This window comes from Pseudopipra pipra, chromosome 12 (assembly GCF_036250125.1).
Source record: "Pseudopipra pipra isolate bDixPip1 chromosome 12, bDixPip1.hap1, whole genome shotgun sequence".
Lineage (NCBI taxonomy): Eukaryota > Metazoa > Chordata > Aves > Passeriformes > Pipridae > Pseudopipra > Pseudopipra pipra.
Window position 1 is genome coordinate 5,516,887 of NC_087560.1, and position 12,014 is coordinate 5,528,900.

General features: G+C 46.3%; 1 protein-coding gene across 5 annotated transcripts in view; it reads left to right on the forward strand.

The window, feature by feature from the left end:
• Positions 1–12,014, forward strand: part of MYO9A (myosin IXA) — a 165,621-nt gene that overhangs the window by 121,369 nt on the left and 32,238 nt on the right. For all 5 annotated transcript variants that reach the window (XM_064668604.1, XM_064668606.1, XM_064668609.1 and 2 more), the window contains 4 exons: positions 3,772–3,847; positions 8,069–8,212; positions 8,866–8,905; positions 9,803–9,925. In XM_064668604.1, coding sequence (XP_064524674.1) covers positions 3,772–3,847; positions 8,069–8,212; positions 8,866–8,905; positions 9,803–9,925 — 383 coding nt within the window. The remainder of the gene's footprint in view (positions 1–3,771; positions 3,848–8,068; positions 8,213–8,865; positions 8,906–9,802; positions 9,926–12,014) is intronic.

Consider the following 12,014-nt stretch of genomic DNA (forward strand, 5'->3'; position numbering starts at 1 on the left):
TTAGAGCAATTTGGACCCTATTGGGAAATCATTAGGCACAGTTGGAAGAGGAAAATGAAAAGCAAAGTCACCTCTCTGGAGGTGACCATCGTTGGTGGTTTCCCCGTTGATGTTAAGGAATATTCCTGATACAAGGCAGGGTGCTGGTACACCTGGAATTTTACTTCATTTAGGTTCCATTGGGCTTCAAAACTAACTTGTGAAAAGATTGTCTCCAAGGGCTTTTACTTAAAGCAGATGCATTTGGCAATGTTATTTTACAGAATGAGTTAAGATGCACTTGGTCTCCACTTCTTCCTCCTCACTCCTCCTCTGTCACGTAACAAACTCATCCTGCATGACAACATGGACACTCCTGCCTGCACTACTCTGTTTTATTTGCGTATATAAAGAGATATTTGGTGCTCTCATGTTTAGCTATCTCATTTTCTTGCCATTACCCTCTCCCTTCGTGTGGCACGTTGAAGCTGACAGCACTAGAGCTCTGCTGTGCACAGTCTGCACGGGCAGAGCCTCAGCCCAAGGTGCTCAAACATGAAATTTAGGGGGAAATGCAAACCACCTTTTTTTCTCTGCAGAGCTGAGCGTGGTAAGTGCAGTAGGTACATTTTAAGTCTTCACAACTCTGGGTTTCCTGTTAGAAACTTTCTGTCAGGTGTCTGTGCTTCCTGCAGCCTGTGGGGTTGGGGGAGCAGAGGTGGTTCAGTTCTTAATTTAGACTTTCATTCTTATTTTAACTAAATTGTTTTTTCCTACCAGTTCCCACCACTCCTGTAAGAAAATATAAAGGAGTAATACTAAATTTGACTAGGTTTTAGATTTTGTTACGTGGTGTTGTGCTAAGTGACCTCACTGATGTCACTAAGAAACCATTGAAAAGGAAGGTGATTAACAGTTATTTTACTTGTAATTAATTCATCAATTTAACTTTAATTTGCAAGTTAACTCAGCAATTTGGAAGGTTTGGGGGGTTTATTTGCAGTTTTTTAGTGTGAAGAAGGAAATTCATACAACTCAAGGAGCTTTAACTTAACGGGAAGCAGCGAAGTTGAGCTCAGCATCTTAAAACCTCACTTATTATAGACTAGTCCACACAGTCTGGGCTCTCTCAGGATTAATCTAATGTGTGGATCCGGGATCTCTGTAGTTTGTGAATTGGCCAAGAGCATCTGCCCAGACCAACGAGTAATTCCTGTTCTGCATCCAGAAATCATTCCCATCTTCCCACGGGGTGTTCTGCTCTCCCAGGCTCCCCAGCTTTGGCCAAACCAGGCTTGGAGTGTGTGTGATTTTTCTGTTCCGAATTCAGCAGGTCCGTGGGCCCCGCAGGCGAAGCTCTTTGGGCTGAGGTTGCCCTGGGGACTCAACTTCTCCCAGAAATCAGATGAGGTCACATCCATGTCATCCTCGAGAGAGGAAGCAAAATCATCTCCTTGTCTTGAATTGTGCAATTAGTTCTGCCACAAAAAAAAAGAGAGAAAACTAATTGATTTGATGAGTTTATTGAGATTCCCTTTAGGTCCTTCTGTATTCAGCTTCCATAGCCAACTGATCACCCTTCCCTGGCCATCTGAGCTGCTTCCCTGGCACCGTTGGGTCCATCAATTAATAGTCTTTCTCCAGAGCAAGGCACTGGGTTTAGACATTCCTGAGCTCAAGACCAAAGGTCTGCTGGTTGATGTTCCTCAGTAGGGAGTAGACTGGGATTATTCAAGGCTCCTCTCCATGAGGACAAAGACCTGTTGGGCAAATCAGGCCATCTTTGTGAAACACTCCAGCTGAAGAAAAGGGAATGTGCTTGAAAAATCAGAATAATTCCCTGCCTGAAATGTAAAACAGATCAGGCTGTGTCTGGGCTGGATGAAGGGGAGGGAGTGGTTGCCCTCACACTGCTGTCCTTTCACGCAGAGCATAATATTTACAATATCCTATATTCACTATACAGAATTCTCAAAGCCACATGTGACTCATCAGCTTAAATGTAAGTCCTGCTTCCCTTCTGTTTACAAAATTCCCCTCTGTATTTCCCAGAAAAGGGGCTACATCAGCATGGCAGCTTTTATTTGGCTGTGGCACTGCTGAATTTCTGCTTTAAAAAGCCAAGTGATGGCACAACATAGAAAAGTCTTCATTTTTGGTTTGTATAAAGCAATATATCAAGCAGATTCCTGATTTGATTCCCATTTTCCTCCTCTTTACAACTGGGTTTCTGTGCTGTAAACCAGCAACTTTGGGCACAGAAATGCCAGTCTTGGAAGAGGTGAGAGAACACTCCTAGGACAAGAAATGTAACCAAAAAATGGCTTAAATGGCAAAAAGAGGGATTGAAAAGTTTTGAGCTCAAGGCATTCCCATGGATTATCTGCCTGGCTTTCCAAAAACCTCCAGAGTTGGAGGTTGCCAAACGTTCTCAGCAGAAGGGATTTGGTCCTGCCTTGGAGCACAGGAGGGATCGAAGATGACCTGTGGCAGCACATTCCCAAATTTCCTTTTGCCCACATTTCTAGGACATTTGGCCACCTTTAGATCCAATCACTTCACCAAGTGGACCTTTCCAGGCACCTCCTGCCCAACGTTCAGCTTCAAGACAAGCTGTTACATCATCTCACCAGGTCCAGGAGGACAGGAGATGTCCTGTTAAAGGGATGTCACCTGTGAAGGTTTGGTAGGAATTCATCTTCTCCTCAGGGATTTCAGGCTCTCAGGAATGGCAGAGCAGCCGGACGAGCTCAGGTCTTGGCTTTGTATTTGCTTTGTATTCATCTTTGAGAACAAAAAGATCCTCAGGACCCCTTTTAGCTCAGCACCTGAGCTGTATTAAATAGGAAAGTGATAAATGTGGGATCTACTAAACCAGAGTTTAGACTTCTTTTTTTTTAGAGAGAGTTTTTTTTTTCCACTTTGGATGTCTCAGGGTAAAATAAAATCCATTTTCCCCACATCCAGGTGAGCACTGAGATGTTTCCTGTCTCACAGCAGCATTTTCCAGGCAGTTAGAAAATTGCTCAGCTGTTCTCATGTCAAACTCCAGATTATCAGATCTTTAAATTTCGGTGGCTTCGTGGCTTGAAAAGTGTTTTGTTGTCAACGAAAATTGTCTCCTGTCTCCCTAAAATGCTTGGTTACAAAACATTTCCACCTGGGGGAAGATAACAGCTTGAAACAGCTGCTTCTGTAACCATGTGTGGCAGCTTCCTTGACTGAATATCAAGTAGATATTTTATTTAGTATCTTATTTTATTAGAGATATTTTATTGCATATAAATTACTCTAAAACTAGATATCAAAGGAGAGGTACAATAGACAATCAAGCCTATAAAAAGTAGTATGTATAGTGTTTTCTGCTATGTTCTTATGTTTGTAGGGAGGGAGGGAAGAAGTGTCTAAGGAATAAATGACCATTTTTCCAAGCACCCTATTTATGTCCAGGTGTTTTGCCCACGCAACTGGGTTATCCCACGCACAGGGGAAGCTTGGGAATGTCTTGGCCATGCAGCACACGAGTGGCTGGTCCCCCCCATCTACTTCTTCCTTCATGTTTGCAGGCACATGGTACATGTGTGGGAGGGCAATTACAGTGTTAGTTACTCCCAAGGGTGATGACTCTGGCAGAGGTGGGAGCGATGGGCATGTCAGCATCCTTTGCAGCCGGGAATGCCCGGCGTGTGCCAGGACACACCCACGCTCCTCCTCAGGGCTGAGCTGTGACTGTGCTAATTGGATGCTGGGGCCGAGCCAGGGAGAAACATCTTCCTTCATGTGCTGCTCCAGGTATCACTCGGAAGAGCCCGCGGACGCCGCTCTCCGACCTCCAGGGAGTCAACACCATCAACGAGAGGACCCAGCGGTAAGGCCCTTGGCACGGCAGGGAATGTGGGCTGGGAGAGCATTGCCTGGAGTTACAAATGACTGTGTTGATGTTTCTCCCATCTTGGTTCTCAGTTTTTGTCTTCTCTTTGTTTTATACGTGTGATCAGGTCTAAACATCTTTACCTGACTAAACAGCAGGCGTGGGAAGCGACTTCCCTGCGTCCAAGCACAGCGGTTGTGGGTGGGGTGGTGGCCCAGGTGGTGAGAAGCTTAAAAAAATGAATGGATATGCCACTATCAAGGAAATAATCGTTTAATGAGGATGGGTTTGGGGGCAGAACTGCCCTCACACAGTGTGTAGTGGCTCAAGACACACCAGAGTGGGGAGGACCTGGAAGTTGTGGGGTTTGAGGTGGTACCTTGCCAAATACTTGCTTGTTTTTAAGGCATAAAAGCACATTAACCTCAAAACTACTTGACTTTTGCAGATTTTAGGTACAGATTTAGTTTTAAATCCTTCCTTGAAGGTTCTGGCCATTTGACCAGCTACTTAATGAGCCTTTCTTGTTCTAAGAGTCAGTTCTGCACTTGGAGATGCACATCTGTGCCTCCTGTGACTTCATGGCTGCTCTGAGTTTTGAGAGGAGCCCAGAACAAGTCAGGAGGAGTCTGAGACTGTCTCCTGAAACGTGTCCATCAAATCTTATGTCTCAGAGGGTTCCCTTCCACACAAGATAAAATATCCTCCAAATACATGATTAAACCTAATTTTTAATGGCTTTAATGCCAGACAGCCATGACAGGAATTAGATAGATGTTGTTCCTTTTTTTCTAGGGGAAGAAAAGTGGCTTCTTTTGCCTGGCTTTGTTCATCCTGTGCCTTCTGAGTGTCATCAAGACCAGAATGTCCCTCTTGCTCTGAATTCCTTCCCTCTGAGAGTGCTGGTGGCACCCTACTGAAGGAGAACTGAATGTTCTCACATCATTACAAGTCAGCTTATTTGCAGTGGTCAGAGAGGATGGAATTTTTATGGAATTGATGGATTGAATTCATAAATCTGTGGCACTTATTGAGTTTTAGCAGAAATCCAGGTAGTGCAAGCAATCCCACCCTGTGCTGGGAAGGTGGTGCAACCCTGGTTGTCCTCACATCCATCTTTCCCACCCCTCCTTGTCTTTCTCCTGCTTCTGCAGCTGCTGGGGCTCAGATCTTTTGGGTCTGTGGTGACATTCGAGGCAGGGCAGGTTGGTGTCTCCAGATGACGTTCACTCTTTCTGGCAGCTCTGGTTGTGCAAGTTTCCCTCAACATAATGTAAGGTGAAACTTTGTCCCTGTGGAGATCCCCACATGTAGATAAGAGGAGTCCTGAAGTTTCTCCAGCAAGCCTTGGGTGCATGAGGAACCTGTGGGAAGTGGGATGGGGCTTTCCTTGCCTGCCCAGCTCCAACTTTGGAGGCACGTTAGTTCAGGAGCTTGGGCTGCTGATGTTTTTATAGCCCAAAACATTTCAATTATCTCAGCAAGGCGCTGTTGTAAAGGCAGAGAAAGTCCTCCCGACCCAGGCAACGAGGGGATGTGTTTATTTACTGTGGGGTTCAGTCTGTGGTCTGCTCTGTTGATGTGGCCTAACAGACCCCAGCAGAGCAGACAAATTGCTTTAAACAGCCAGAATGGAGGGCAGCAACTACAGTGCTGCCTTCTTCATCCTCCTCAGCAACTGTGTCCTGCCAACAGCCCCAGTTTGATACTTTTACTGGTATATTTGCAGAAAAGGTGCTTTAAAGCTGTCCTAACTCCTGTGTTCCTCCTGGTCTCGTGCCTCAGGACATGGTCCAGGATCTTTGCTTCCCTTGGGCACTGGCAATGATGGCTCCCCAAATGTCACCTGTGCTCCTTCCCTCTGGAAGCACAAACTGGATCTCTCACAGGATCTCTGTGCTCCATCCTGCACTTTCAGAGTAGGCAGGTAATGAGTGATTTTGCTCTGAGGAATCACATCACACTTGATAAATGCTGGTATTTCAGTTAAATTGCTCTTGTTGAGCAAGAAGAGGTAAATACAGGGGTGCAGGTCTATAAGAGAGATTTGCTTTACCAGCTTTCCAGCAGATAGACCAGCAAGGGATTTACAGCACTAAATTAAACAGGAATTTGCTTTCAAAGCCATCTCATGATCATGCGGTCGCTGATAAGGCTGCGTTGTACATCCAACCCACAGGATAGCCCGGGGCTTGTTTCTAAAAGCAATTTTGAGGCATGACATCACACAGGAAGTCACTGTGGAGGGTTTAGGGAGCCAAGAGCTCTCCTCTGATCTCAGAAGAAAGTGGATGGGTGGTTTGCACATGCTGCGGGGGGGAAACCAGCCCTCGGTGGAGCTGCATGTGGTGGAAGTGCCTTCACCGGCTGTGGAGTAATGAGAGCCATGCCAGGGGTAACCCAAAGCACCCGGGCTGGCTGAGATCCTGCTGGTTTGGGTTCACTGACAACACTTTAGTATGCAGGGGTGTCTGAGCAGGTACTGCTCAGTCTGTCTGGAAGCAGCTGGTTGGGCTCAGTGAGATGATTGACCGCCCAAGGACCCAAAGTTTGTGTCGTTCCCATATTTGTGTACCCATCATAAATTGTCCACAATAAACAGAGCTGTCACTTTGTTTCTTGCCTTTTTCAAAACCATGTGGGAATTCCTAGGGTTTTCCATTCTCTAGTCTTGTTCAGAGTCTGTATATCCACACCCAGTCTCCAGCTGAAGAGGGCATTGAGGTCAGCCAGGATTAGTGAGAGGTTGTAGATCCCAAAAGTGGACATTGAGGTTAAGTGGTGCCCATCAACTGTTGGGGCTCTTTCCCACCTGCAAGTAGGAGTTTTTTGATGGATGGGAACCTTGCTGTAAAGAAAATGAAGGTGGACAGGAGGGATCACCTGGATATTCAAGCTTCTCACTAACCATCCTTGAATTGAACCTGGTTTAAAAAAGCAGACCCTGGAGCACTCAGCTCAGGGGTTTTACTTTGCTGTGATTCATCCCTTCTTTTAATAGTGGTATATGTCAAAATGCTGATTTAATGAGGCCAGGAAGGAATTTGGGAAGCGCTACGGCAAGGCAGGAAGGAGACTTTGCTCCGAGGCCCTGGCTCCAGGCTCTGAGCTGGATGAAGGAGCAGCTTTACATCCTTTGTTTTTTAATTTCCATGTGATGCTTTAGATCTGCCCTTCCTCCAAATCAAGGCTTTAAGGCAAAGGGCTGCCTTGTTGTCAGACCTCAGAAGTGGCTGGTGCCAGAGGCCCCATTTAAACCACAGTGTCCTTCAGCATCCTCGTGACCTGGTGCTGCTTGGAGTTTCCTCCTATTCCTTTTCCTCCTGGCTGAGACAACTCTGGGAGTGATTGCAGACCTCACATTCTTCCTTAAATCACTTTTATTTCATGTGATGGTTTCTGCAAGGCTGATAAAAAATTTAAAATTAAAATAATAATAATAAAAAAACCCCACCAAAAACACACCACGAAGCCAAAAGTCTGGCAGTTGGGTGCTGCCCATGAGAGGCTTCATGTAACCCCAGACACCATAGTAAGGCTCCTCCACTCTGGAAATTCTTTGCCCTGATGTGTATTTTGGTCAAGTATCTGTTTCCCTCCCTCCAAGAGAGGATTTTGGTTCCTCTCACTGTTCCCTTCAGCCTTCCTGCAGCCAGGTGAGCATTTCTGGAGACCACAGCAGAGAGGACCAACCTGGGGGGTTGATCTGTGATCAGGTCCCAGTGAGGGATTCTGGGCCAGCTCATCAGTCCAGCTGGGGCTGACATCCTTCTTGCTGGCAAATAATTAGTTTATTGCAAATTACATTTGCTGTTTCTTTTCCTAATGGAATGATTGTGGGAATTAGAAGAGACAGAGTCAGCACCAGCAATCATAGTCTAGAGGCCACATGAGCAGAGGTCATGGCCTTGTATCCTTCATCCCACCAAAGGTATCTGGAGGTATCTGCAGACTCAAGGTTTCTGTCTGGGAGAGCTGGAAGCTCTTATTCTCCTGCTGGTAATTTGATGCTTTTATGAATATTTGATCTTTGAAAGGTGCTTAAGCAGCCCAATCACGGGGTCTGGCACCATGGACTCATCCCGTGGAAATGAGTGAACAGTGGAAAGAATGAAGCCCCGGCTCATTTTTTACCAATGGATTACTTTGGGATCTCTCTTTTATTATGTCACACAACTGAGAGTTTTTCTCTCTTCCCAACGGTGTTGGGTGTTGCAGGGATGCCTACGCAGTCGGCTGGAATGGCCGGATGGGGATGAGGCACAACAGGCTCGCCAGCCCCGGTGCCTTCCTGGACAAAGATGGGATCTTCGTCAACGCCACCAACAGCAAACTGCTGGAGAGGGCCCACGGCATCCTCATGTCAGTATAGGAGGGGATCTGGGCTTTATTCCTGGGGCACAGTGAGCAGCATGGGTGGTTAGAGCATGTTAATAGCCAGGATATCAAACTATAGCAGGGTTTCAAGCAGACTTGGAGGTGTTTCCCAGTTGGGTCAAAGTGACTTCAGGATGTTTCACACATCTGATTTAACTCTTATCAGTCATTTGTAATGCCAGACCCAGGGAAGAGGGAAGGAACAAACCCGCTGATCAGACCAGAGATGTGATGCACTCACAGTTTTTAACGTGATATCAAAGTTTCCATTATAAATTAGCTGGGGAGATGCTGATTCTCGCTGCAGCCTCACAGAAAGGTGCAGAGAACATCCCAGTGTGGCTGGAGTTAACGTGGGGGATGGTGGTCAGGAGGGTGGTCAGTCCTTTCACAGTGCCACTCCCTTGCTCTACCCAAATTACTGACATCCCATCATTCCAATTGGAACCATTCCCATTAATTGGATACTTTCTTCTCAAACCTGTGCTTCTAAAGTTACACACCCACCTGCAGCAGGCAGAACAGCCCAGTTTCAGTGCAGGTTGGAGGCAGCAGCTGCTGGGGGGGATCTGGAAGGGCTTGTCCATAAACTCCTCCATTCTGCACGGATTAATCTGAGCCGTTTATTGTCTCCCCAGGCGGAATAAGAACATCAAAGCCAAACCAAACCTCCCAAAGGTGAGTGAGAAACAGCATTTCTCCCTTGCTGGTCCCTGGGTTAAGGCTGGAGGTACAGTGATGAGATGCTGATGGATTAAGAAGACCACTGGGTCTACACCAAAACCTTGGTCTACTCAGCCCTGTTCAGGGTTCTTTAATTTAAATAAACCCAAATGATTTCAGCCCTGATTTATGCTGGCAGTGAGAGGTATGAACACTTCCATCCTCCTTGGAGCTGCTCTGGCTCCTGTTTTCCTCCTCCTGGGAAGGAGCACATACGTGCTGGTGCAATTGAATAATTAAATCTCTACACTGAAATGAGACAGTAGGTGATGCAGGAGGGCTGGTACCTGACAGACAACAGACTTGGCTTATATTCACTTTCCCTCCATTGTGGCTGCATTTATTGTATTTTAGAGATGCCAAAAGATCTGTTGTACTCAGAACAGTAACTCTGGTCTTTGGTAGTGCTGCGTGGGTGGTCAGGATGGGAGACCAGGAGGAGCAAACGTTGGTTTTACTCCTCTCTGTGTCCATGTTGGACCTGAAGAGGCAATGATGCAATTAATGGATTAAGAGAATCATAGAATCATGGAATGATTTGGGTTGGAAGGGACCTTAAAGCTCATCTTGCTTAAAGCTCCCCTACCATGGCCAAGGAAAACCTTCCACCAGACCAGGTTGCTCCAAGCCCCGTCCAACCTGGCCTTGGACACTTCCAGGGATGGGGCAGCCACAGCTTCTCTGGGCAACCTGGGCCAGGGCCTCACCATCCTGACAGGGACTCTGTCCCTCTGTGTGTCCCATTGAGGTTAAGTAGGGTGGTCACATAAGGAAGCCCTGCAGAGGGTAAGGAGGGATATAGGAGAGTAGGGTTTTGTATGGATTTTGTATGGATTCTCTCTTTCTCCACAGCACCTGCTGGATGTGAAGTCCCTCAAGCACCTCACGAACCTGACGCTGCACGACCGCATCACCAAATCTCTCCTTCATCTCCATAAGAAGAAAAAACCACCCAGCATCAGTGCCCAGTTCCAGGTAAGCCTTTGATACAGAGCTGGATTAAAGCAAATTCCTGCTTGGGGTCCCCAGGGTGCCCAGGAGGACACTGGCAGGCACAGTCCTGCCCCACCCTCCCCACCGTTTAGGCCATGAATTCCACTGAGGACATGGCTTTAGGAAGCTGGGAGGCACCCTGAAGCTATATAAGGGGTGTAAATGAAGAGAAATAAGAGTGGTGGTGGGTATGGTGGGGGATGACGAGGTGGAACACAATGGGACACAAGGATCACAGAGTATTTTGAGTTGGAAGAGACTCACAAGGATCTTCAAGTCCAACTCTGCAGTGAATCCTGCAGGGATTGAACCACAGTCTTGGCATTATTAGCACCAGGCTCTAACCAATCTAATGTCAGGATGAGCTGCAGAGTGGAGATGTTGGTGTATCCCCATCCTCTGGTACCTCACGTTCCAAGCTGTCACATTCTGGTGCTTTCTTCACCGAACCCAGAAACCGCAAAATCCCAAAACAATGGTTTTTGCAGTTTTTTTCCTTGCATCTATCGTAGTCTGTTCTCAGCCAGAATGAGAATTTTAATAGGGGCAGAAAGGTCAAAATCATGCTGAACTATCTCCAGGCAGGCAGAGAATTCAGAGGAGGGACCCATCCAGCATTTGCTGTGCACCAGCCACCCATCCCTGGGAATCGCTGCAGGGAAAATCATCCCCCAAGGGCTTGGTGGTGCTGGGCCCACAGTTGGACTCGATGATCTTAAAGGTCTTTTCCAACTTAAATAATTCCATGATTATTCTGTATGTGCAGCAGGGCTTGGAAACTGCTTCAAGACACATGCACAAGCAGGTGGTGATATTAGAAAGCAATTTTTCAGGGAAAAATTGATTTCTGAGCAAGTCTGGGCTGGGTTTGACTTCTAATTTTGATTGGTTTGGGGTTTTCTTGGAGATATGGGTCATTTTTAGAAAGTATCCATGTGTAGGTGTGGATAAGATTAAATAATTGAAAATATATGCATACACACGCACATATATAAAAATATATATATAATTTGCAGAATGTACCTCTGTATATATATTTATATATTTGTGTATTTATATATTTGTATATTTATATACTTCAAGTAGACTTGGAGGCATTATCCAGTTGGGTCAAAGTGACCCCAGTATGTTTGACATGTCTGATTTATGTATTTATATATTTATACATATATATACTTTTATTTATTTATGTGGATGTTTTTATATTTATAGATTAAGCTTTGTCTAGTCTGGTGGTGTTCTGCTCAAAATCCACTTCTGCAGAGTTTAATTCATACTCATGGAGGGGTTGAAACAGGGATGTCTTGGAGTAAAATACCTTCCCCAAATGTGTTCACCCTTCCAACCAAACTTTGAAAAGCCTCAGGGGGCACAACTGATATTTTTAGATATATTTTTCCAACACATCCAAATCAAAGACCACTGATTTCATTGAACACTTGTTAAAGAGAAGCATTTGGAGGGAGAAAGCAGCGAGGTGGCTTTTCCAATCAAGAGCAGAGTAATCAAATTGTGGTGCATGGAATTGGGTCACGGGCAGGAAACACAAATGGTTCTTCCCATGTGGTGGGGGTTGGTTTTTCACGGATAAACTCTGCTTTGTGCCTAATGCCTCCACACCGGGCTCACAGCTGCTCCATCTCCATGGATTTTGACTATCCCTATGCTTAGGGTAATCTAGAGGGGAAATAGCTGCCTTGGAGGGTGCTCCAGGAGCAGGGATGGCTTTCCTGGTAGAAAACTGAACCACTGGGACCTAAAAATGTAGACTCTCCCCATTATCCTGGGGATAATGTCTTTCTTCACCCCCTGAAAGACCCAATACAGGTGGTGAAAGAGTGGGTGGCTGGAAAGTTTTGCAGACACAGGGACAAAGGAACAGGGTACGGGGTTAATCCGTGACCTCACGTGTCCTTTGTGGATTCCCAATGACCGGAGCTGGCGCCAGATGGCAGAAGGAGCCTGGACCATCTGCCGTGCTGGGGCAGCTCTGGCTGCTGAGGGAATGGAAACACCCCCTCCTGCAGGGCTGGTGGCCACAGCTCCAGCCCATTCCTGCAATTCCCGGTGC